General features: G+C 46.3%; 1 protein-coding gene across 5 annotated transcripts in view; it reads left to right on the forward strand.

Moving 5' to 3' along the window:
• ZSWIM8 (zinc finger SWIM-type containing 8) overlaps positions 1 to 25,713 on the forward strand; it is a 56,691-nt gene that overhangs the window by 23,334 nt on the left and 7,644 nt on the right. For 2 of the 5 annotated variants that reach the window (XR_011726730.1, XM_071748193.1), the window contains exons 4-23: positions 270 to 442; positions 2,079 to 2,186; positions 4,879 to 4,960; positions 5,860 to 5,980; positions 6,335 to 6,536; positions 7,237 to 7,412; positions 9,771 to 10,779; positions 11,606 to 11,737; positions 13,093 to 13,272; positions 14,417 to 14,600; positions 15,112 to 15,210; positions 16,086 to 16,210; positions 17,448 to 17,679; positions 18,201 to 18,353; positions 19,180 to 19,402; positions 19,620 to 19,909; positions 20,657 to 20,880; positions 21,430 to 21,912; positions 22,609 to 22,777; positions 24,851 to 25,024. Coding sequence is in view for 4 of the 5 variants with exons in the window: in XM_071748193.1 (XP_071604294.1) it covers positions 270 to 442; positions 2,079 to 2,186; positions 4,879 to 4,960; positions 5,860 to 5,980; positions 6,335 to 6,536; positions 7,237 to 7,412; positions 9,771 to 10,779; positions 11,606 to 11,737; positions 13,093 to 13,272; positions 14,417 to 14,600; positions 15,112 to 15,210; positions 16,086 to 16,210; positions 17,448 to 17,679; positions 18,201 to 18,353; positions 19,180 to 19,402; positions 19,620 to 19,909; positions 20,657 to 20,880; positions 21,430 to 21,912; positions 22,609 to 22,777; positions 24,851 to 25,024 (4,539 nt within the window). In the remaining variant the exon portion in view is untranslated. Of the gene's footprint in view, positions 1 to 269; positions 443 to 2,078; positions 2,187 to 4,878; positions 4,961 to 5,859; positions 5,981 to 6,334; positions 6,537 to 7,236; positions 7,413 to 9,770; positions 10,780 to 11,605; positions 11,738 to 13,092; positions 13,273 to 14,416; positions 14,601 to 15,111; positions 15,211 to 16,085; positions 16,211 to 17,447; positions 17,680 to 18,200; positions 18,354 to 19,179; positions 19,403 to 19,619; positions 19,910 to 20,656; positions 20,881 to 21,429; positions 21,913 to 22,608; positions 22,778 to 23,867; positions 24,099 to 24,850; positions 25,025 to 25,713 lie in introns of those variants that run through there. The other 3 variants (XM_071748194.1, XM_071748195.1, XM_071748196.1) reach the window with 3 other exon arrangements.

The raw sequence follows: 25,713 nt of genomic DNA on the forward strand, positions 1-25,713 counted from the left end.
AAAGAAGTATAGAAACCAATTAACATATTAAAAGCTGGTATTTTTAAATGTCTTATAACATGTTCTGTCTCTCTGCTGATATTCTTAATTCTAATTCTGTTCTTAATTCTTGATTCTTAATTCTAATATTCTGGAGACTCTCCAGCCGCTTCCATCTCCGAGTGCTTATTAATGCTGACCACGTTCAAAAGGCACCTACCCAAACAACTCCTGGTGCCAGCTCCCGAGCCCCAGGAGGTTTAATTTTGGACTTTTTTGAATTTGAGCAGGTTTCCATCTGAGTGCCACCGTGGTGCCCCCCCAGATGGTGCCCCCCAAAGGCGCCTACAACGTGGCGGTGATGTTCGACCGCTGCCGGATCACCTCGTGCAGTTGCACCTGTGGAGCTGGGGCCAAGTGGTGTGCTCACGTCGTGGCGCTCTGCCTCTTCCGGATACACAACGTAAGCCATGGAAAACAGGGCCAGGAAGCTTCTCTGGAGCTCTCCCTCATCACAGCTGTAGCCAACGTGCTCACCTCTCCAGAGAAATGGTTCTTGGCTTGGGGTTTTGCAAACCCGCGCTCGCAGCCCGCAGGGCGAATTATCTGAGGCTCTGAGCTGCTCCTTGGATAAGGTGCAAACTGCACAGAGTTTCTCCTTTCAGTGGTAGAATTACTTATTCTTTCTGCGAGGAGTGGAAGGTCACCTGCAGTTAGTCTTTTATTAAAAGCCTGTGTAATTGTGGGATCTGAAAGGTCTTTCTTCAGGTGCCTGATCAGAGCGCAGAGGGAAAGTAATTTTGAGCACCTTTTGTGTCCATCTGTTCATTTTAACAGGTGCTAAGGTGTCATTTTGACTTGTAGATGCCCAACAAGCAGTTTATATTTTTATATGTCTGCTTGTGCAGAGTAACAATGTGTGCTTCTCATCCCAACTAACTCCTCATGAAAATGTTCAGAATCCACACCAAATCCACAAGTTGAGGGTTCAATCTTGCACCGAGATTGATTTCCTCAGTCTTGGGGAAGCTGAGGAATAATTAAGGATTAATCTTGGATGACTGAAAGGAAGAGAAGATTTTCTGCTGTCACAGGACATATTATAGCTAACATGCTTATGATCAAGTTCTAATAGCCTGCTGAAGCTTGTTAATGTTTCACAATGGACAATTGTAATAGGCTTAAATTGATGCTCTTGAGAAATCATCAGTATCTGTATACTTTATTTAGGACCAGAGAGTTGGCCAAAAAATGGCTTCTGCTTTGAATTATTAGTCTCAGTTTTAAAGGTGGCTATGGAGAGTGAGGATAAGGAACAAATTTTCATTTCTGTTATTTATACTTAGCAAGTTTGGGTCCTGTGTTAGAGAAGAATCATTCCTTTCCTTCCAGTTCTTCTGTCTGAAAAATGATAGTGAAAGGATTTTGATGTTTGGATATATTGACCACTGACCCTAGGAAGCTGCAAGCCAAGGTGTATTGCTCTATACAGACAAATCAGTATTGGAAGCATCTTTATGCTTCCAAACTGCTCTTGCATTTTTCCAGCTTATATTTTAGGTAGGTGCCATTTGGGCATTTTTTGTTCTGTAGAGTGAAAAATATTAAGAAACTAGTGGTGTTTTTTTGATCATCTAAGTTTTTATAAGACATAGAAACAGAGTGATTTTAAAATTGAATTAAAAAAAAAACAACCTCTAATGAGAGAAATGAGGTGGCTGTGATTCTGTGAAACAACCCCCCACAGAGCTGCTTGGTTTGCCAGAACTTAAAGAATAATGTCCTATTTTAGAGGTTTGTTTGTGAAATCCCTGCCAGTATTTGTGCAATTGCTAGCAACAACAGATCTTAAGCACAGCTGTTAAAGCAGTTTCTTTGGAAATAAACTCTTAAAGGCACATTTTCTACAGCCTGGACAGCATATTTGCATCTTATCTGCAACACACTGCATAATTGCAGAAACACAAATTGTCCATCAAGACCAAGCATGGCATCCATCAGCACAGCTACTGTTCATGGCCCTTGGTCCATGCAGTGGACACAGCTTCCTGGGCTGACCTGTTAATGGGAGTTTGTCTCCTTTTGGTTTTTTTTTCCAGGCATCTGCAGTTTGCCTACGAGCACCAGTGTCTGAGTCCTTGTCTCGGCTGCAAAGAGACCAATTGCAAAAATTTGCTCAGTACCTAATCAGTGAACTTCCACAACAGGTAAATGGGGATAACTGATAGCACTGACTTTGGGTTTTTTGGTTTTTTGTTTTGTTTTTGTGTTTTTTTGTTTGTTTTTTTTTTTTTTTTTTGCAATGATTTAAAATTTTTTTTCTTTTTTTTTTTTCTTTTTAGTTTTCAAATCTTTATTCTGGGTCAATTTAGATGGTGTCTTTTGTTGCAAGGGAACCAGTTGTGCTACTCACTTGTGAGTTGCTAGGAAGACTTTCTTGCCCTTTTTCAAGTTTCCTGTTCTGTTATTTGGCAACTTGCTGCCAAGTAGAAGATGGGGCTTAAAAGGAGAAAGAAGAGTGTTGGCTGTTCATCTTAGCATGGTTATATATGCTCCTGGAAGGTGAAACTCAATAAAATAAATGCATGGTGATGAAAAACTTGGGACAAATCAGGTTGCTTCTCTTTTTTTTGTGTGTGTGTTTTGTTAGTTGAGTGGAGAAGACCACCCAGGGGATGTGTTGAATATACCCTCTAAAGGCACCTTCTCATGCACCCAAGTGGTGCCTTTTGACTTCCCTCAGTGTAGCTTCTTGCTGAAAGTAACAGACATGAAATTGTATTGGCCAAAGACAGAATCAGCTCCCTTATTCCTTCAGGATCTATGTTGTGCAAGGTCAGGTAATTTATATCATCTGCCAAAAAGGCTTGCACAGAATACCCAAGGAAGTGGTTGTGAAATGCTTGCTTTGAAAACATTAGGGTTTGACAAATTTTTTTAATGCTGTTTCAACCAAAGAAAATTGAAAAAACCTGACCTGCTTGGTTATCTGTCTCTTTTCAGTGGTGTGTGCATGATGTCTTAAGTGGGGGTTAGATTAGTGTCAGGATGTACCTAAAATTCATATTATGGTGCTGTGCTTGGGACACTCCTATTTCTGCAGGAAATTTAGAGGACAATCTAGCAAAAGAATAGCTTAATCTTCTTATGAGAGGGAATGGAATAATCATAGGATATGTGTTATAAAAATACTGGTTTTTTTGTTGCTGGATGTTCAGCATCAGTGGAGTGTGCTGCTTGCTGCGTTACCTAACAGGAAAAGGGTTTCTCTCCTTAAGGGCTGGGAGGTTTGTGTCACAGGCTGGTGCTTAATGAAGGAGGGGTTTGACAGGCTGGCAGTGGTGGTACCTGTTTCCTGAATGACATGCAGGTTGTTTGCTTTCAAATATTCTGTGTCTGCTCCTTTTCACAGGGTTTTTTTCTCCTTTGGTCGTGTGTAGCAGCTGTGCACCCAGGAACATCTGGAACACATTAATTTAATTATTACTATCTTGCCAGATAATCTGATGGATGCTGCCCAGCAGAAGAGTTTGGGTTTTATTGGCAGCTGCATCTTAACCTGTGTTGTGAAAAAGCCAAGGCAGGCCCCAAACTCTTCCAAGAGTCTCCTTCAAGGTTTCTGATTGGAGATAGATACCTTGGGACCCCATATTTTGATTACATGATGTCAATTTAGAGTAGGCTGTACAGATTGTTCCACTTGATCCTTGTTTCCAGCTTGTGAATGGCATTATGGCACAATAATATAATGCTGAATTGCTGTCAGGTGTAAAGGGATGACAGTCTATAGGAATGCAGCTAGATAAGGAGGTGTTTTCAGAATCTCTGTGAAAAGGCTTTCCTGTAGCAGTGAAGATTCAGTGATTCTCAGCAGCAGGAGTTTATTACTCAGTTTTTCTACCAAGAGCTATTTCCCTTCACAAAGCCAGTACACCTGCAATTAAATATGAGTGCTTGGCAAGAAAATGCCTGGAGGAAAGTCACTGTAGGGCCCTGAGACTTGAGCCTTAAGGTGTGATATTGCCTAAACCTGTGACTTTTCTGCTTTGTGATGACTTAAAATAAGTGGAAAGGTGGGGGGGGATATCAGATGCTCTGTTGCAAGTCATTTGAACCCTAGCTGTGTGGTCTAATCTGCTCTAAGTGGGCATGCTAAAGGCTCTGCAGTTCCAGACTAGGCATAGTTTGGGTAAAAGCACTTTCTACTGAGTGTTTTTCCTTCAGAAGGGCAAATAAAGTGTTTATCTACTAAGGATTTTGCATTTAGGTGTGTGCCTTCTGTGCTTATGCCACAAGGTGGCCAGAAGCTATCATCAGTTTAGTGCTGAAATTGCATTAGTTTTATTCTTGAGTCTGAGTTAATATTTAGATAATCCCTTTGCTAACAGGACAGCAAATAAGCCATCGTCTGCCCAAAAAAGTTAGGTACAGATGTATTTTATAGCTTGTTCCCATTAGCTTGGCCTTAAAGGAATTATTTAGGAATGAGGAATAAAGGACAAAATGCAGGAAAAGGGTGACCTTGACTGCAGTCACTTCTGTATCACTGAAAATGAGCTGCAGTACTACTCTCTGTGGGCTCCTACTTCTCAACAAATGAGAAAGGAACTGATATGAAAGGAACCTGTGATGTATTTGTTTACTTTTTAGTCTATGAATGTGGGAAACCAGCCTCAGCCTTGCATATAGATTTGCTTTGAGAGAGGCAAGGAGACAGAGGAGCAGCTGGGTTGCCATTGGATAATCTTTAGCACCCTCTATGGTCCTTTCTGAAAACACTGCTATTGAATAATTTTGAAATCATGAGAATGCTTCAGGCATGAAATTCCAGGCAGATCTTTGGCTGGGTGTATCAGGATAAGAAACACTGTGTATTGAATGTTTGCTTCATGTTTTCAGATTCTTCCAACAGCTCAGAGGTTGCTGGATGAGCTCTTATCTTCCCAGTCTACTGCCATCAACACGGTGTGTGGAGCCCCAGGTAACCTTAACAGATCTTATTATCTGTGTCACACTTAGAAGGGGCTCTATTTCCATGACTGTGACATTACAGAGTATTCCTATTTTAATGCTGCATTACCCTTTTTGGTCCAGACTTCTTTCCTGATGTCCAATACGAATACTCATTTTTTTTAGCAGTTTCTACCAGGAAGAGTTTGTCTGCATTGTGTTTGTGATTCCAAGCAGTTGTAGGTTGTTAGTGATCACCCCTCACCCTCTCCTTTTTAGGTGAAATTACCCCATCTTCAGTCTCTTCTGGGCTCTCTACCCCCAGCTATGTTTAGTACTCCAAAGTACTGGAGTACTTTGGTACTCCTCCACTGTACCCTCTCTGGTTTCTCAGTGTTGTTCCTGGACTGGGGGACCCAAAACTTGGTGTTTCAGGTGTAACTTGACCAGAGGCAGATGGAGGGGGTAAAACAATTTCCTTAAATCAGGTAGCTGTGCTTTTCTTAATGTAGCCCAGTTTGCAGGTTGGGTTTTGTTTTATTTTATGTGTTCAGTGAAAACTTGCCATGGGCTTGTGTCAGCTTGGCACCCAACATAAAAACCACATCCTCCCAGCTACTCAGCCATTTGGCTTTCATTCTGTGCTGATGGGTGGGGGCTTCTGTCCCAGGTACAGAAGTTTGCATCTTTCCTCAGTCAACTTGAGGATTCTGTTGGCAGAATCCTTGGAAATGGTCCCACTGGTTGTGGTGCTCTCACACCAGTCATGCCTCCCAGTTTGCTGTTGCCAGTGATTCATGTTTTATTGGGATAACATTTTAAGGTAGTTGTGGATAGTAGGTTCTGTTCCCTAAAGCCTCTGTGGCTGGGCAGACAGAGGAAAATACCCTCAAATCCTACAGACTGTGTATGTTTTGTTCTTTTGTCAAGATCCCACTGCTGGACCCTCTGCATCGGATCAAAGCACCTGGTATTTAGATGAATCTACTTTGAGTGACAACATCAAGAAAACCCTTCATAAATTCTGTGGACCCTCTCCTGTAGTTTTCAGGTAACTGTTTGAGGGGAATTAGTGTGATCTGTGAGCTCCTTCACCCTGTAGCCCTTACATTTATGCGATGCCATGGACTGAAGGGTTCTTAATTTCACAGTGCTCTTCTGGACTGTATTTTTGCATTTCTTGGCCAGTGTTATTTCAGTAGAGCACACAGTGTTTGCTCAGCACCTTGTTTGTGTGGTGTTCTCAGTCTCATGATGCACCCTCTCTTTTTTTAGGCTCTGCATGTCTGTTGAAAGGTGCAAACGTACTTTGGGATGTCGAATATACTCCGGGGTTTGTCTGGCTGTGCTTGATTTCATTTCTTTATTTTTTCTCCTCATGCCTCCCCTTCTGCTTTATCCACAGTGATGTGAATTCAATGTATCTCTCTTCCACGGAGCCCCCAGCTGCTGCAGAGTGGGCCTGTCTCCTACGGCCCCTGCGGGGCAGAGAGCCCGAGGGCATCTGGAACCTCCTTTCCATCGTGCGGGAAATGTTTAAGCGCCGGGACAGCAACGCAGCTCCTTTGCTGGAGATTCTGACTGATCAGTGCCTCAACTATGAGCAGGTATTCAAATCCCTTTCCTCTGGAAGGGGGAGATGTGTGCCATGTGCCCGTACAATCCGTGGGGGAATTATTTTCTTCATGGTCTGTCTGCATCGTGGGCGTGGTTCTCCATGCTCAAGTGATGTTACAGTTTGCTCCTGTGATGCTTCTGTAACAAAATCCCCAAAATTCTTAACATGAATATATGGAGTCTGGACTCTCTTGTTCAGCACATTGGGTTTGATTTCTGCACAGTCAGGGTGATTAATTTTTAATGTTTTTTTCCTAAACAAAGTACATCACAGACGAGCTGTCGTTCTGATAAGAACTAAAAGTATATGTTGGGTGGTAGAATCTCAGATCCTTTTGTTATTTTTGTAGAAGATATCTTTTGATGGGTTTAAGTAGTACATTTTCTGATCTTTTAAAAAAGTATTAGGGGGAAGGTTTCCTTTGAGAGTCCAAGACACTGATCTCACTTTGTAACACAATGTAAGTATCCTTACTTCTAGCAGAGAAGCTCTGAGAGGCCCTTAGTTCTCACAAACCAAGAAAGGAACCAACACGACCCCCAACACCAGTCATGCTTACAGTTGTTTTGCCTTCCAATGAAAACATGGTACTGGCTACAGCTCCCATATCCTTGTGGCTATGAGGCTGAGAGCAGGGATTGAGCTGGAGGCCCCCAGCACTCATCCCCCCTGATCCTCATGTCCTGCAGATCACGGGCTGGTGGTACAGCGTGCGGACGTCGGCCTCGCACAGCAGCGCCAGCGGGCACACGGGACGCAGCAATGGGCAGTCAGAAGTAGCTGCTCATGCTTGTGCAAGCATGTGTGATGAGATGGTGGTCCTCTGGAGGCTGGCTGTCCTTGACCCAACCATCAGTCCCCAGAGGTGAGTGCCAGAACCGGACCCAGCCGCTCGTTTCTGCGACGTTCAAGCGCGCTCGGGAGTTCCTTTCTCTGGGATTCTTGTGTTTGTGTCACGGCCTGTTCAGCCATCAGTTCTTCTGGACTGTCTGAGGTTCAAAAGCATTACAATTACTTCAAAATTTAATTGCTCTTGCTGCTTGCTTTTGCAACACCACGTAGTGTGAATCGTTCTTTTCTTGAGAGTTGTTTTACATATGAGTGTAATTCTGCATTTTGATGTCCCACTGGAGGACATTTCTTTGAATAATAACACTGGCTACAGTAAATTTTAATGCTTTCTAAATTTAACTATTCAGCAGTTTAATGGGCTTCTGTTTAGCCCAATCATTTGGTGTTTGCTTCAAGATGAGCCACTTCTTGCTTTCTGTGTTCTGAGGGAGCTTATTCTCTGCAGTGTGTTGGTAAACAGTGTATGATTTTCAGGCAGTGTTTTCAGTTGTCTGAAGAAAAATTGTGAGGCTTCTGCAGGTTTCTAATCTGTATTGTGCCTTGGTAAATCCCTGCTATCTACTTAGCTGAATAGCAGCTGAGGTACTGGGAGCTTGTGGTTGTTGAGTGGTTGTTGGCTTTGTAGGAGTTTGTTTTGCATGTCTGAGCTGCAAAGTGTGGATTGTATAATGTACTGAATTAGTTTAATGTGCTGTAAGTGCTTGTAAAAAAGTTTTTCAGAACAAATGGAAACAGGTGGCATTTTCAACACCACGACATGTTAACAGGGTTGGCTTTCTGTGAAGTGTTGTGTAACATTAATAAATTGCCCTCTCAGTGTAAGGTACATCAGGGACACTAAAATGGATGCAGTTTCTCTCTTATGCAGTTTATAACATGGGGTAGCTAAATATGGGAGATGAAGACAAGTCAAAAAACTGTAGGCAACTGGGAGTGAGGCTTAAAATAAACACAAGCATCATTCAGATCACATAGAAAAAACCATAAAAGGTTTGGGCTTTTAATAAAGTATGAAGTTGTTCTATAGGTATTTGCATTTGAGTTATTTGGCACAGCTCAAGTTTGCTCAGATCTCCTCCGTGAGCTCATGCATAATTGAAATGCTCCTGCTTGATTGCTTATTCTCTGGGAGTTTGAATAGCCCCCAAGAAGAACCCTCTCCCACCCAACCTTGATATTCTTTCCAGTGAATCATAAGGAGATTTGCTACTTCATTCCTAATTCATTGCAGACTCTCATCCTTATGTTACCTTTCCCAAGTAGTTCCCTCTTCTTTTTCCTTCTGAGAATACTCTCCTTGATTAAGCCCCAGCAGTCTGCTCCCTTGTTAATTCATGTCTTGAATGGACAAAAAGGAGCAGTCCATTTTGTTTAGCCCCTTTTGTCCTAATACCCTTTGAGTACCCTAGGTTGGGTCACTCTCTTTTCATTTGATTATTTGTTGTTGTTTTGCTTTTGATAGGGAATTTGAGAGGATAGGACTGTGGGGTTTGTCCCTCAAATCTCTGAGCTCTGTGGCAGAGACAAGGTGGCAGTTGGCTGAGAGACTTGGTGCAATTTCTGGAATTGTCTTTTCCCCGATTTTTTCACCCAAATGCTCAATCCATTTAGACTGTCTTGTTCCTGTGCTGGGTGAGAGTTTGGGCTGGGAAATGCAAAATTGCTTTGTCCTTCCCATGGTAATGTGGGCCATGGGACTGACTGCTGTGTGATTTCAGTCTGTATAACCCTACCAGCTTGCTGCTTCTGCAGGGTTCCTTGAAATAACGTCAATTACTTTGTGTCTTGCTTGTTCTGTGCCTGTGGGTTTACAACAGCTTAGTCTCCAGAGGACAGCCAGCTACAGCCTAAATTAAATAGTTGGGCTCTAGAGAGGCAGCTCGGGGTAAAGAGGTAAATGCTTGGGAGGTAGATTAGGTGGCCCTGCCTGGCACTCTGCTTCCCCGGGCGGGCTGTTGTGATTGTTTTGGCTGGAATCATTCACAGGGTTGTTGCACAGCTGCTGCAAGCTGTTGTGTCACTGTTCCAAGAGCAGCTCCCACTGGCACTCCCTGCTCTCTGGGTGCTGAGGCTCACATAACTGATACTGAATTTGGGGGAGATAAGCAAACAGGGCAGGCAGGATTTCATTTGAAGCCTCCTGGTTTGTATCCTGCTTTCGTGTTGGTGCCGTTCGTGGTTTGTTTCTGTACCATGGGCCCGTCTAGGGCTTGGATGTTAGCATGCCTGTTGCCTTTTTTCAGCCTGGCTTCTCCTTGATGCTGCCTATACTTAATCCAGCAGGAGATGTTTCTGCCCAGGAGGAGGAGGTGTGAGGGGTAGCTTGTTGCAGCTGCATTTTGTGTCTAACCTCTCCTTTCGCTTCCCCCAGGCGCAGGGACCTTTGCTCACAGCTCAGGCAGTGGCAGCTGAAAGTCATAGATAACGTTAAGAGGGGTCAGCACAAGAAATCCCTGGAGAAGCTCTTCCAGGGTTTCAAGCCAGCTGTAGAAGCCTGTTACTTCAACTGGGAGGAAGCTTATCCCATTCCTGGGATCACCTACAGCAGCACCGACAAGAAGAACTCCTTCTGTTGGGTGAAGGCCATCCAGCAGAGGAGCTCCCGGCTGCAGTGTGCAGAAACTGCCTGCGAGGCTGGGAGGAGCCACGGCCAGGAGGCTGGTGGCCCGTGTCTGCAGGCAGGGGACAGGCTACGTGCCTCTCCCCAGGAGCCAGCAGTTCGGCCCAAAGAGCCCAGCGGGAAGCGGAAAGCGGTCTCGGAAACGCCGCAGCGGGTCCTGAGGAGGCTCTCTGCAGAGGGGGACAAAGCTGTCTACAAAACTGCAGTGGGCAAAGCCAAGCTGGCAGTCAGCAAGGGACTGGCCACCAAACACGGTGGGAAGCGTCGCATGAGCAGCGAGGACAGCTCTCTGGAGCCTGACTTGGCAGAGCTGAGCCTGGATGACAGCAGCCTGGCTCTGGGGGCAGAAGCCAGCAACACCTTCAGTTTCACAGAAAGCCCCCTGAGCAGGAGCTACAGGGATGCCTTTGAGGAGGATGGTGGGGTGTACTTCTCTGAGGGACCCGAGCCCAGGATCAGGAGCGGTTCCATGGGCAAGAAATCGCCCAAGGATCCCGTGGGGGACATGGGCAGTGGTGATGATGACCTCCCTTCTGCAGATGAGAACAGTGGTGGTGTGAGCCTGAAGCCAGAAGAAGTGGGAGAGAATGGTGCAGCTGGGGGAGGGGATGATGGAGAAGAGGAAGATGATTACCAGGTATGCTATCTGAATCCACAAGAGGTAGCCAAGGAAGATGATGACAAAGCTGAAGGGGGAAATGAAGAGGAGCAGGATATATTTGCTGGCATAAAGCCTCTGGAGCAGGAGAACCGGATGGAGGTGAGCAGAATCTGGTTCCAGAGACTGGGGTTCAGTTCTGTACTTTGTAGACATCATGATCCTGCCACCCTCCTAGCTGTCACACTTAATCCAGTGTGTTATTAAATCAAGTGCTTAATTATAGTGCCATCGTCACCCATTGTATCATAAGATGCCTCCAGCCTGAATGCAGCAATCTCACACATCCCTGTTTCCCACAAACCTGGCTCCCTGTTTCTCTGCTAACCTCACCTGTGTCCCAGTTTTAGCTGATCCCATCTCACACTGCAGGAACTGTAAATTACAGAGTTTGTAATTTAGAAAATGGAATTTACAAGTTGTTGAAGGCTTTTGACCTAGCCTCACTCTTGGAAATGGCAAAATTGAGTTGAAATTGAAAATAAGTAAGACCAAGACATGCCCAGCAGCAGGAAAAATTTTATTCCAGCCACGTAAGCAGAAATTCTCTGGAAAGCCCTGCTGCATCTCATTTCTAACCACAAAATATATTTAGGGCTTGCACTTACCCTGAGAAAGCAGGTGAAATGGAGAGGCATGGAGATAGGTTCAGTCAGTCAGTTTGCATTTTAGGGTGTTTTTTTTGAGTTATTCTCTGATCTCTGGTAGCACTTGGAGGGAGGATGGGACTTAATCATGGAAGAGAAGGCTCTTTAGGGGGGTGCTTAAAGGCACGATGGTGAAGGTCCAGGCAAGGAGTCTGAGAACACCTGCTGCTGAAGTTGGTTCTGACCTGTGTTTCCAGAGTCCTTGTGAGAAGTGGTTTGAGCAGGCCAGGGCCAGCCTGGGGGAGTGTGGTTGGAGCCTGACTGTCTGTTCTTTCCTGCAGATCCTGTTTGCCTGTGCAGAGGCCCTCTATGCACATGGGTACAGCAGTGAAGCCTGCCACCTGACTGTGGAGCTGGCCAGGGACCTGCTGGCCAACCCTCCAGATCTCAAAGTGGAGCAGCCCCCAGCTAAGGTAGAGAGAGAGAGAGCTTGTCCAGTTTTGGGGGGAGAGAGTAAGTGAGAAGGGATGTGTGGGATGGGTACAGCTTGGGCATTTCTCATGTGCCTTTCACTTCCTCTGGGTTGAACTTCTCTGGATGTCATTAATGTGTCCTCTCGTTGGGCATGTGGGGGTGAATGGAAGGGAGAAAGAAAATAAAGGGCCATTCAGCAGGACTTGGAGCCTTCAGAAACTTAAGTGCAGTTAAATGCTGCTTCACTTTTTGTTGTGCTTCAGAGAGAAGCATGGTTTGTCTGTTAAAAGCCTCAGCTGCTTTGGGAATCTATTTAAAATCAGTAGAAGAAAACGCCCTATTAAACATCATCTGCAAAGGATATTTTGTTTGAGAGAGACCTGCTGTGTGTGCTGTGAGATGATTCAGCAGCCAGAAGAAGTTTTGATTTTTCTGCAGCTCTGTGACCCTTTTTTGGTTTCTCTCCAGAACCATGGTCTCCTATTTCATAATGTCCACCACAGGAAACCTTAGAAGTTTTGCTGCTTCAGGATAGAGGGTTGGAGAGGAAATAAATAAGTATAAACTTAGGGAAAATCACTTGTTAGTGGCATTAAGCAGTGTTTGTATGGAAAGGTTCCCTTGGAAGGGTGAGGCATGCAACATCTGCCAGCACAGCATCAGTTTAATAGTGGCCACATGTCCCATCTACAGGCCACTCCTCCACTGTGTTGGGCTGAGTGAGAGAGGGGAAGTAGTGATGGGCACCAGTAACCACTGGGATTTGTGATTCCTCAACAAAGGGAATAAAAACAGATCCTATGAGGAGAAGCTGAGGGAGCTGGGGGTGTTCAGGCTGGAGAAGAGGAGGCTCAGGGGAGACCTCATCACTCTCTACAACTCCCTGAAAGGAGGTTGGAGCCAGGGGGGGGTCAGGCAGATATCAGTAGGATAAGAGGGCACAGACTAAAGAATTTTTTCCTAATATCCAACCTAAACCTCCCCTGGCAGAGCTTCAGCTCTGCCAGGGGAGGTTTAGGTTAGATATTAGGAAAGGATTCTTTGCAGAGAGGGTGCTCAGGCATTGGAATGGGCTGCCCAGGGAAGGGGTGGATTCTCCAGCCCTGGAGATGTTTAAAAAGAGCCTGGATGTGGCACTCAGTGCCATGGGCTGGGAACCACGGGGGGAGTGGAGCAAGGGTTGGACTTGATGAGCTCTGAGGTCCCTTCCAACCCAGCCAATTCTGTGATTCTATGAAATTGAAATGTGCTTTATCCGTTCTTCTTCCTAATTATTGCCTAGGGTAGGAGAACAAGCATGGAGTCATTTAGGATGTGTAGGAAACTGCCTGTTGACAAGTTCCTCCTCAAACAGGGCAAAAAGAACAAGGTGTCAACCAGCAAGCAGACGTGGATGGCAACCAACACCCTCTCTAAAGCTGCTTTCCTGCTGACTGTGTTGAGTGAGCGGCTGGAGTATCACAACCTGGCCTTCCAAATAGGAATGTTTGCTCTGGAGCTGCAGAGACCACCTGCCTCTACAAAGGCTCTGGAGGTAGGGAACATCTCAAAGGCAGTGTCTGTAAGCAACTTTGTTCTGCTTGAATGGGTTTGCTTTTGTGGTTTCTTTCTATTTCAGCTCCTGAAGTATGGTTATGCTTTTATATGTTACCTTGACAATCTTTGGGACTAAATGGATTGTCTACACATGCCATTAGCACTCAGTCTGCCAGAAAAATGATGAGAAAGATCACTTCATCTGGTGTTACCTTGGTTGACAGGAGCTCAGACCTCATGTGCCAACAGGCCTTAGATTTCACACAAAGCTACAGGCTTGAAAATACCTCACAGAATCATAGAGTACAGAAAGTTTTATTAATATATTACTTTGATGAGAACAGCTTGCTTTTTATCTTAAATATGTTTCCAGTTTGCTTGGCTGATCTGGGGAAAATAAAGCCATTTGTAGATGCAGTTGTCCAATTATTTGCATTGGAGAAATGTTTTGAAACTTACTCCTTAGAGTGAGTTGGTGCAATTGTTACACTTTTGAAAATGGTGACTCTTGCTGATACTGATTTGTTGGCAAGTGAACACTCACTATGCAGGCATGTTATTTGGGACACTGCTTGGTTGGACACGGTTTAGAAAAAAAAAAAAAAAATAAAAATTGTCCAGTTAAAATCTTGTCTTTGTGCTTTGCAGCCACCTTGCTCTTCAGTGCAGGGTTGTGCAGTCCCTGGAGGTGTCTATTGTTGCTAGGTATCCACCACCTGCACTTGTTACACTAATTATCTGTGCTTCTTATGGCCTGATGATAAGATTGTGAGATGGCTATGCTGCTGAAGATTGCTTCCTTGCTTCCTAGAGTAAGAGTACTCACCTTTTCTACTGATGTACCCAGTCAAACCCAGTTCTCCTGATGTTCTTACAAAGGCTGATGTGGGTTTTTTTCTGCATGCAGCTCGAGACTGATGATTTGTTAATAAACAAAATCTGTGTATAAGTATGAGGCAAGTCTTGTATCAGGCTTGAAACTCAGTGTGGAGAGAAGGGTAAAGGTCTCTATAAGGAGCTGCTATGATTGAATGATCCAATAAAAGCCGTGGCTGTACTTTATGTAGAGGAGAAAAATTGTCCACTGCCCACAGGGCCTGAGCTGATGACAGCTTCTTCTGTTTCCTTGTGGATCCCACCAGGTGAAGCTGGGATATCAGGAGTCTGAGATTGCAGCCCTCTTGAAGAAGATTCCCTTGGGCACCAACGAGATGAACACGATCCGAGGGAGAGCTGAAGAGCTGCGGGAAGGGACGCTGTGTGACTACAGGCCTGTCCTGCCTCTCATGCTGGCCAGCTTCATCTTTGATGTCCTCTGCACTCCAGGTACCATCAGCACTGGCTTGAGCATGTTCTGAAATACCAGGTCTTGAAGGGTTCTCAAAGAGAAACTGTCTTTTATGTAAGAGAAGCATAATCTTGATCCGTGCTCACGCTTCTCGTCTCTCCTTCTGCTTACGTTTGAAAGCAACTGGAATCTTCCCACATTTCCACACACTGTGTGGTTGTAAAATAGTTGTAAATGACTGACTTTTCTACTCTTATGCTGGTTATGTTCAGAGGATGCTAATCTAGTATTAAAAAAAAAGCCCACAACCACCTGGGATTAGAAGGCTGATTTGCTCATATGCCTGCCTGGTTTGGAGCCTCCTGAGTTTAGAGACAGAAAGGGGGGGAAAAAACCCAAACCCAAGATAGTGCTGTGGTCTTGCAACTGGTGTAAGGTGAGGAAGATGACCACAGGAAGCTCTGCAAATTCAGAAAGTTCTCAGAAATGGCTTTTCCCTTCAAATAGTAGTTTTGAAAGCTGAGCACTAATTCTGGTGTCTTCTTTCAGTGGTCTCTCCCACGGGCTCCAGGCCCCCAAGCCGTAACTGGAATAATGAAATGCCTGGAGATGAAGAGCTTGGCTTTGAGGCAGCTGTTGCTGCTCTTGGTAAGAATCCTTTACAAAAAAAGTCTTTTTTCACCCATGTTCCACATTCTGCCTCATTTTGCATGGTGAGAGTTAGTGGTTCATTCCTGTTTGGTGCAGAAATGAAAGTGCTTGCACGGTTTGTCAGAACCAGCTGCAGAAGTTGATGTGCCTTTGCAAAGCTGTGGAAAATGGCAGGAGGATATGGTACATGAACTGAACATTGAAGTAGTAACATGAGCTCTAGCTTTCTTCTTGCTCCTCTGTTGTGGAAGATGCATTGCTTGGGTTTTAGTGGAGATGGACAATTTGAGAGCACAAAAGAGGTAAGACAGTGATAGTGAAAGACTAGCAGAGGTACTGGCAGGCATCATCATGTAACTCAGGATCTTAGCATAATTCTTGCCTCATTCATCAGCCTCAGAAGCAAGGCAGTGAATATATGTGTTATGCTGACAATACTGTATGCCTGTTTTAAAGCAAAAAGGAACAGAGTAGATTAAACAAGACCTGTCCTCTGTTGTCTCATCTCTGAAGGCAGGAAGATGAATTCTTTATGGTGTGGAAATGCTGGCTTTGTGCAACACCTACAGGAACTGGAAAAGTCTGTTTCAGGGTGGATTCAGGGGCTTGCTTGGACTCTTCTCCTGTGGCATATGTAGGACCTGGTTATTCTGACAGTTGTAACAAACTTAGTATTCTGGGGACAGACAGCAACTCCTCTTTATTTGTGACCTATTTCTGAAATTAATGGCAAAATACTGAAAAAAGAAAAACCCTTTTTTTGCCTGCAACAGCAAGGTGAATGAAATAGCCTGAGGTGTAGACAGTGCTCAGGATGTGATGTAGTCCCATGGGCTCACTTGTCTCTTCATCCCCTCTTTTGTGGCCTGCAGGCATGAAAACAACTGTCAGTGAAGCAGAGCATCCTCTGCTGTGTGAAGGCACCCGGAGGGACAAAGGGAATCTGGCAGTAGACCTGATGATTACTTACAAGGATGATCAGTCCAAGCTGAAGAAGGTGAGTTTCTCTTTAAAAGGAAAGTGAGAGGTGCTGAGCAAACCATCCTTGGGTTTTGATGGCCTTAGTAGTGCTGCCAGGGAGCATAAGTTGCTGTGTCAGGTACTGATGATTTACAAGCTCTGCTGTGGTATTTATGATTTTCCAGTGATGCAAAGTGTGACTGCACAGGTGGATTGCCCTGAAAGAGGAACTCTTTCCACAGGTTTCTTAAGGTCCAGTTGAGAGTCAAATTCTCAGGGCTTTTAATGCTTTTGCTTACCTGCCTAAAGCAAATCCTTTGTCCCAGGAGTTTTCAGTGTGCACTGTGTGTGTGCTCTGCTTTGCTGCAGGGGTGTTGGCTTGCAGAAGGGTTTCTCTGGCAAAGCCTTTGGATTTTAACCTCTTACCTCTTTCATATACTAGTTCAGTCCAACTGTGCCTGAACTCCCCACACAGGAGAGACAGTAAAATGCTGCTCTTTGAGGTGAAAGGAGGATAAAAGCATCAAAACCTGATTCAGGAAGAGTTTTGTTAATCTTTCATACTCAAACTCTTCTACCCAACAAAAATATTACTAGTGTCTTTCTGTCCCCCTACAAGAGAAGCACTTTTTGCTGTACCCTTCTCCAGGGAATCACAGGGACCTAGTGATGTCAGTCAGAAATGCTGTCACATGCCTAGTGCTTGCTTCATGTGGAGAATGATGAAAAATAGAAATGGACAAGCCCATAAAATGTGGTCATGCATTGCTCCCCAACAGTGTAATAAACCAGGACAAGGCAGTGTTAGTGTAGGCAGGCAGAAGGCAGTTTCTCTGCTGGCTTCAGCAGTTTCTCAATAGTGGTGCGAGAGGAGTTTTTGAATGGTGAGCACAGAAATGTGGTGACATAAACAAGAATGTGTAGTTACTGCCAGAACTAAATAGAGACTCCTACCTTCTGCCCTTGATGTGCTAGAATTACTTCTTTATTGTCAGTTGTGGGTGGCTTTCAAGTAAAGGCAGTGGCAATTTGAAGTAAAAATGGGATTATTACTGAGCATGAGTGAATCTTTGCTTCCTCAGTCATACAGACCATGTGGCTCTCACCTGTGTGAGTACAGGAAGATGATGCCTTCTTTCTGAAAGATAGATTATCTTTCTCTCCAAAAAATGGGACTTTATGTCCACCAGGAAGCTGATTTGGTACTTTATATCTTAGTGTAATGCCTGTTCTCTTACCCTTCTGCTAAGCTCTTCTGTTTGGTTTCCTTAAAGATTTTAGACAAACTCCTGGACAGAGAGAGTCAAACTCACAAACCACAGACCCTGAGTTCCTTCTACTCATCCAGCAAGCCTGCAGTAGCAAATCAAAAATCTCCTTCCAAACATGCTGCCCAGTCCACTGCAGCCATCCAGCAGCTTCCAGGGACTTCTGTCACTCAGCAAACTGCTGTAAGCACTGCAGTCCAGAGCAGTCCTGAGAACTTTGTGGACAAGACTGCACAGGGTAAGAGGTGTTTCTGTAAGGGCTGTTCTTGAAACCCTTCTATTATCACTGCAAATCTGGAACTGTACATTTTTGTCTGTTTGGGAAGTAGTCAAGTACCTTGGTGCAATAAGACATTAGAGGTAAATGTGTTTTTCTTCAAGCTGTGCCTGCATTTTGGTGGTAAACATCAGATACATTTCCAGGTGGTGGAAAGCAGATGCTCTCATGTCCTCCCAGAGGGATCAATACTAGATGGGATTGACTGCAGTGAGTTTAGGATTGCTGGAGCATTTTTATTCTAAAATTTTCCTGTAGTTGTGGCAGATCTTACAAATTTGTAGTTGATAAGATTAAGTGCTACTGGTATCAGGTGATATGCTTAACACTGGAAGAAAACTGAGATAATCCTGCTCATAAATGCCACTCGTTTTATAAAAATCCTGCATCTTTTGATATTCCTGTCCTTTAAGTGGCCCCACATCTGGTTTCAGAATGCAGTGAATCAGAATGTTTACCTGGTCACTGTCTTGTTCATGCAGAGAGCTCTCAGAGGTCACCCTGTGAGCCAGCCACTGAAGCCACTGTCCTGAAACAAGAGGGAAAGGTCCCCAGTCGCCTGGCCCTGGGAAACAGGGGTGGCTACAATGGGAGGTGCTGGGGCTCACCTGTCAGGCAGAAGAAGAAACACACAGGTAGGAACTGACCACTTGATACAACATCTGTTGCTGTGCTAGGCAGCCTGCTGGGGTTTCAGCAATTCCCTTGCTCTTCCATTCCACTTGTCAGCCTTTCCTCAACTCCAGAAGCAGCTGATTGTCTCTGAGATGTTTGGGATGGGGAAAGGAGGTTTTGCTCCACAGATTTCCTGCCTTTGTGTTGTATGGTTTCTCACATCCCTTTCTCACAGCAGATATGCTCTGAGTGATGGATTAGATATGTGGAGCCTGAAGGGTGGCTGGACTCTGGGAGCTGAGCACTGTGCTCATGGGTCCAGAAAGAAATGCAGAGGAGCTGCTGCATCTGCACTTGTCTTGGAAAGGGTATAAGGATGTGAAGAACCTTCAGCAGCACACACCAGCAGGGTTTTCTTCATACTCATACAATCTGTGGAACCTGACTTTATGTAGATTTGCTTAGTGTTGTTGCTCTCCACCACAAAGCTTGGCAGATGGAGTGAGAGGTTGGGATAGTGAGAAGGGGAAAACCAGAACATTGCTCTTGGGCTCTTCTGCTTTTTATTTTGAGACCTGCAAAATGACCCTGCTCTCTGTGGCCAAACTGACTAATAATTTCATCTCTTATTTTGCAAAGTTGAAGGCCTGGCAGCTCTAACAGAGTCAAACTCACAAACCACAGACTCTTGTTCCTTCTGCTCATCCAGCAAGCCTGCAGTAGCAAATAAAAAACCACTGAGAGGGGACTGTGGTTGGGACTGCAGGTGATGTGGGTAGGGGTTTATCTACCTGTGCTGCATTTACCAGCCCTGGTGACACGAGTGTGTTGGTTCTGGTGTGACAGGCATGGCAAGTATTGACAGCAGTGCTCCTGAAACCACCTCTGACAGCTCTCCAACACTCAGTCGGCGTCCTCTACGTGGAGGGTGGGCAACAACATCCTGGGGCAGAGGACAGGACAGTGACAGCATCAGCAGTTCTTCCAGTGATTCGTTGGGATCTTCCTCTTCCAGTGGCAGCAGGAGAGCCAGCGGGGGAGCCCGTGCAAAGACTGTGGAAGTTGGCAGGTGAGGAGTGATACCAATGCTTGGAGGAAGCTTCTAGGCTTGATGCATGGGAACTAGCATGTGTGCATCAGGGGTTATCCTTGGAAGTTCCCAAACCAGGACAGAAGTGTTTGCTTTGTTTCTTCTGGACCCTAAAAACAGGAACTCTGCACTCTGTCTGGTGAACTCGGGGTCCTTGTTGCTGTCTGAAAAGGTTCCTCTGTCTTTTTCCTTCTAGGTATAAAGGGAGGAGGCTGGAGAGCCACGCTCCACATGTCCCAAACCAGCCCTCAGAGGCAGCTGCTCATTTCTACTTCGAGTTGGCCAAGACAGTCCTTATCAAAGCAGGTGGAAACAGCAGTACCTCCATCTTCACCCACCCTTCTTCCAGTGGTGGGCACCAGGGACCACACCGCAACCTTCACCTCTGCGCCTTTGAGATTGGGCTGTATGCACTGGGGCTGCACAACTTTGTGTCTCCCAACTGGCTCTCTCGAACTTACTCCTCCCATGTCTCTTGGATCACAGGTTACAGCAAAACTTTATTGGGAAGCTTGCTTTTGGGCAGGAAGGAGGGGAGGGAGGTGAGATGGTGCCCCCCGAATGGATACACTGACGTGCTGCTGGTAGCTGCTGGCAGAGCTGGCAGCACAAGCTGAGCACTGGTGGTTTTTGCACAGTGTGCTTCTTGGTTTGGCCTGGAAAGTTATTGTAACCTCTTTCTTCTTTGTGCTTGCAACGTGCTTGAGAGCTGTAGGCTGCTTCTCACATGGAGATTGCTCTTGACTTCTTCAGAGGTCTGCTGAACAGACAGCTATCTCAAGTTTGAACACGTTCTTTGGCCGTGTTCAGCATTTCACTTTCCTTCCCCTGTGGTTTGCACCCAGGCTTACTTCCTGCTTCTTATCCAGGTGTGGCTTCTAGAGCCTGACAGGCACCCTGATAAAATTAATGTTTTCCTGACACAATAGGAACAGAGTGACCATTTGCGAGTGCTAAAGTCAGCTACAGCAAGTTCCTCTCCCTGCCCCAAATGCATCTTTAGTTTAACTTAAAACAGGGTCCTCACTCACTGCTTGCTTATTGGGGGTTCTTGCCTGTCCTGGTTTTTTGGAAGGAAGAGCCTAAATTTGACTTGAAACTTAAGGGGAGCAACTGGGCTCTGTTGCTGCTCCTCAGGGCCATGAGGAGTGGCCCTTCTGGTGAAGGAAGGCTGACTGGGAACTGGGCTGGGCATACACACTGGTGTGAGAGTCTTCTTTTTTTTCCCCTTAGGGCAGGCCATGGAGATTGGTAGCGCAGCTTTGAACATCTTGGTGGAGTGTTGGGATGGGCACCTGACTCCCCCAGAGGTGGCATCTTTGGCAGACAGAGCTTCCAGGGCCAGGGACTCCAACGTGGTGAGGGCAGCTGCTGAACTGGCACTCAGCTGCCTGCCCCATGCCCATGCCCTCAACCCAAACGAGATCCAGAGGGCTCTGGTGCAGTGTAAGGAACAGGTGAGCATCACTTGGGGGGCTGGCTGGCACAAGCTGAGTTACAGCACCTAGGATGTGCTGTGGGATTGGCTCTTCCCTGCTACTAAACAACCCCAATCCCAGGTCTCTGGACTTCTCTTCATGTCCGTTGTTGTAACCAAATAACTGTTATTCAGTACAAAGAAAAGGGAGAGGAGGAGCTGATGGAATGATTACTACTGCTAGGTAGCACCTCTGACCAGAGGCTGGCTGGCTTGCCTCTGCTGTCTGGGAAGCAATTACCTTGACCTTTAGATTGCTGGCCCCTAAATCTGACTAGATCAGCTCCTGAAAACATCTGTTCCAGTTGCAAACTGGTGAGGAGCTTGTCTCCACAACATGCTTGCTTTTCATTTTCTCTCCTTTGTTCAAACACACAGCTCTGCCTATTCTGCACAGTTGTCACTTCTCCATTCCCTCAGTTATTTAAGGGCTCCTTATATTTTTCTCCTTTTTTTTGCCTTCTTGTGTCTCTGATTTTCTGTTCTTGACTTCTACATGATTTTTTTGGTCTTTGTTCCCTGCCCCCAGGACAATCTGATGCTGGAGAAGGCCTGCATGGCAGTGGAAGAGGCAGCCAAAGGAGGCGGCGTCTACCCCGAAGTCCTCTTCGAAGTGGCTCACCAGTGGTACTGGCTTTATGAACAGACTGTTGGGGGGACCCCTGCCCAGAGAGAAGGTGCCACTGGCTGCAGTGCCAGCAGTGCACGGGCCACCTCTGAAGCAGCCCGGGGGTTGACAGACAACAGGGTGACCTCCGAGCCCACCACCGTCACCGTGGCGGCCGCCGTCACCGCTGCGGCGACCGTCATGCCGGTGATCTCCGTGGGTTCCACCATGTACCAGCAGCACACCATGGCAGGGCCAGCCATGGCCCACACCCACACCCAGGGCCTCCACCCCTACACCACCCTCCAGACCCACATCCCCTGTAACCCTCAGTACATCGGGCACACCATCCAGCACATGCCACGTCCCGCTGTCTTCCCGGTGCCCGGCTCAGCCTACCCACAGGTGAGATGTCCCGGGGCCTCCTCTGGTTGTGGTGACTTTGTGGAGCTGTTTCCAGAGTGGGGAGAGCAGGGAGCTCAGAGCTGCTGTGGCTTCATCTCTGGCTTCTGCTCTTTTCTTACTTGCTGCTTTGTGATGGTTACTTCATCTCCCCAGCTCAGCTTTTGGGTTACAAGGAGCCTTCTGCTGGGTGCGTGTGAAGTCTCCAGAGTAGACAAAATGTGATTCATCAGCAGTTACTCACTCTTACTGCTCTGTAGTTTCTCAGAAGGCACTGGACAGAAAGATCTTGAGAGTTTGCAGCCTAAATAGAGGCTACAGAGAGAAAACCAAACAAAGGGTATTGTGACCTCTGCATATTTGTGTGGAAAACCTCTCCAGGAACTTTCAAACTGGTTACATGGTTGCTTCAAAGGGTATTATAACCTCTGTCTGTTTTTGTGGAAGCCTCTCCAGGAACTTTCAAACTGGTTAAATGGTTTCAGTCTGGTTAAATGGTTACTTTCAAACTGATTAGATTTAAAAGGAGGAGGAGTAAGAAGAAGTAACAGTTGTGTGGTGCAGTGTGGTTTTTGTGCTGCTTTTTCCTGTGCTGCTCCCTCCCCACCAGGCTCAGGCTGGACTCTCTGGGTTGTAGAGTGGTGTGGGGAGGGACATCATGGTTTGGGTGACATGACTGTTGTTTATTTTCCCTTTCAGGGTGTCCATCCAGCATTCATAGGAGCGCAGTACCCTTACTCAGTGACAACCCCCTCCCTGGCAGCTACAGCAGTGTCATTCCCTGGGGTGCCAGTCCCATCCATGACCCAGATTGCTGTGCACCCCTACCACAGTGAGACAGGGCTTTCACTGTCTTCCAACGTTGCCAGTAAGTGTTACAGCCCTGGGGTCTTGCACTGAAAATTCAGACATCTCATGTGAACTATAGTGTTGCCTAGAAGGGTTGGACCAGATGATCCTTGAGGTCCCTTCCCTCCTGAGCTTTTATGAAACTTCTGACCAAATCTAACCCCAGCCTAAAGGTGTGGATGCCTGGGGGTACTGGGAGATGTAATGGGGCCTGGTTTAGCTAGTGAAACTTTTAATTTCTGTTCAGGTTATTTCCAGTATGGTATTATTTTGGCTTCTCAGATTAAAGTGTTTGGAGCCCTCCTGGCCTTTCTGACTTGGAACATTAGAGCTTTATTCCCCCTCTCCTCAGGGCAAGATGATCTTGAGCAGGCTCTTGTTGTTCCTTTGGCTCAGATGAATGGTGAGTGCAAGAAGCAGGCAGACTTGTGTTTACAGCAGCACTAGGAGATCTCTCTTCTGCCCAAAAGATTGGAGGCAGCAGTACCTGAAACTTGGAACTTCAATAGAGAGGAACTTCAGCTGTCAGTGGCAATCTGAAGGATTGCTCACGTGTTGTGGTGTGGCTAAGAGTGGTGGTGAAGATCCATCAAGTAGTGGCAGCACTAGAAAAGCAGATGTTGACTGAACTGTGGATGTTCTCTCATTGCCATGGGGTTTTGGAAGACTGGGGCAGGTGGGAAAACACTTAAGAGCTGTGTTGGCCTCCTTCATGTCCAGGTTATTAGGAGAATCTTTACAGTTATTTAAATCTTGCATTTTGGTGCCAAAAAGCCACCACAAAAATCAATTAGCATAATCCTGAAGGCCTCAGGATCTAAAGAGCATCCTTTGCTGTGACAGCCTTAGTCTTGGGCTGTTGCTGTGACTCTTCACTGTGAGAAACCATTTCTGTACTCCTCCAAGGAGTTATGAATCTTCCAGAGCTTTTAAATCATTGTTAGAGCACTTAAAATAATGAAAAAGCAGCTCCACCCTTTCCAGTTGCCTTTGTTTATGGCTTCAATAACTTCTGGTTTCAGTTCTTAAAATACTGTTTCCCTGTTGCTGGTGCACACAGTCACAAGGTGATGCTTGGGCTCTGGCAAGAATTCAGCTCATTCTTACAGGTTATTCTCCTTGGCCAGACTTCAAATGCAGCCTGGATTTTGCCCCACTTTGTGGGTTTGGCACCCTGTGTCTGCTTGGTCAAGGAGGTCAGACAGATCTTTCCTGGGAGGCACATGGTTCTCAGGTACTCCACTATTCACTAGTAAACCTTTTTTTTTAAAAAAAAAAAAAAGCAAACCAGGAGAAACAGGGACTTGGAGCATGGCCCAAGCTGGTGTAGTAGCACCACAGAGAAGCTGTGGAGGGAAGGGTAACAATGTGCACACACCTCATGGCATCTCTGCTCTGCAATTCCCTGGCAGAATTTTCCTCTCTGATGTTTTTTTCCTCTCTGTCCCTTTCCTGGGAGGGCAGGGAGATGCTGAGTCCCTCCTCAGAGTACAGCTGAGCTCAGCTGGTTGATTTTGCCCATCCTCCCTAGTTATGTGTCTGAAGGGGATGGAGCTTCTCCAGTTTCCTTGCTGATTTTCCATGCTGCCAGTGCATGGAGTGGCTCTTCTTTCCAAGGATGGCTTCCAGTAGCCCATCCCACGTGGCAGCTGGATGGAGTCAGAGCTGTCTTCCAGCAGAAGTGGAGGAACCTCCCATCCTTGGGCTCTCTTTGAGTCACTTAGCACTGTGCCTGCTCTCTGGTTTTCCCTCAGCAGTTTCTCCTCAGGTGTAGACATGCACATGCTTGTTTCTTTGGAGAGGAAGTCAGAACCAGAGATGTCATTTCATGGAGTCAACATGGAAGATGTGGATCATCAAAAGAGGTGGTCAGGCATGTAGCTGACCCCCTCAGACCCTATTTGTGAACAGGCCAGAGCTATTCCCAGCATTTCAGTTGTAGGGCTGTGGGGTTTGGCTGCTGTTTTGTTCTGTTTAGGGGGACAGAACAGTGAGAGGAGCAGGGGGCTGTCAGGTGAGGGAGGTGTTGGCCCCAGTAACCTTTTTGTTAGGCTGGTGGTGGGTCCTAATGCTGCTGTTTTGCTCTCTTCAGTAGGAAGTGTCCATGCAGGATCAACGTTCCCAGCGATTCAGGGGGCTTCCTTGACAGCTCTGTCCTCACAGCCCAACTCCCTTGTTACAGGGGGGTTTCCTGCAGAGGATGAGCAGCACAGTCAGCCTGTGAGTCCCCAGGGTCTGCACTACCTCCACTCTGCATACCGAGTTGGTAAGGATGGCCAAGTGGGGTTTTATTCATGGCTCCCATAATCCAGAGGGATTCAGGGCTGCAAGGTTTTCTCCCTGTCATTTGGCAATTTGCTCCTTTCAGGGGGTTGGCAGCATCTTATTTACCTGGGCAAAGCCATGATCAGAAGAAGGGGCCTACAGAAAAGCTGGGGAGGGGCTTTTCACCAGAGAGGGGAGTGCTAGGACAAGGGGTAATTGTTTTAAACTGAAAGAGGGGAGATTTAGGCTGGGTATCAGGAAAAATTCTTCCCCATGAGGGTAGTAAGACACTGGAAGCCTAGGGAGGTTGTTGATACCTGGAAGTGTCTCAGGCCAGGCTGGATGGGGCTTGGAGCAACCTGGTCAGGTAGGAGGTGTCCCTGCACATGCAGGGGGGTTGGGTCTTGATCTTTAAAGTCCCTGCCAACCCCAAACCATTCTGGATTCTATATGGAGGCTAAAACCAGGCTAAGCACTGGAAGGTTGAATGGTTGCAGTTGAGAGCCATCAGAGCAGAAGAGAAAGCTTAAGTGGGTTAGAGCTGTGAAGAGTCTTTTCCCATCAACAGGGACCTGAGGGCTGACATGGAGGGAAGCTGTGGTTTGGGAAGGGCTGGGTATGCAGTGAGTGTTCCTTTCACACTCACCCTGGTTCTGAGGAACCTGAGCTGCCACTGGCACCAGGCTGTCA

The sequence above is a fragment of the Heliangelus exortis genome, chromosome 7, assembly GCF_036169615.1.
Source record: "Heliangelus exortis chromosome 7, bHelExo1.hap1, whole genome shotgun sequence".
NCBI classification, from domain to species: Eukaryota; Metazoa; Chordata; class Aves; order Apodiformes; family Trochilidae; genus Heliangelus; species Heliangelus exortis.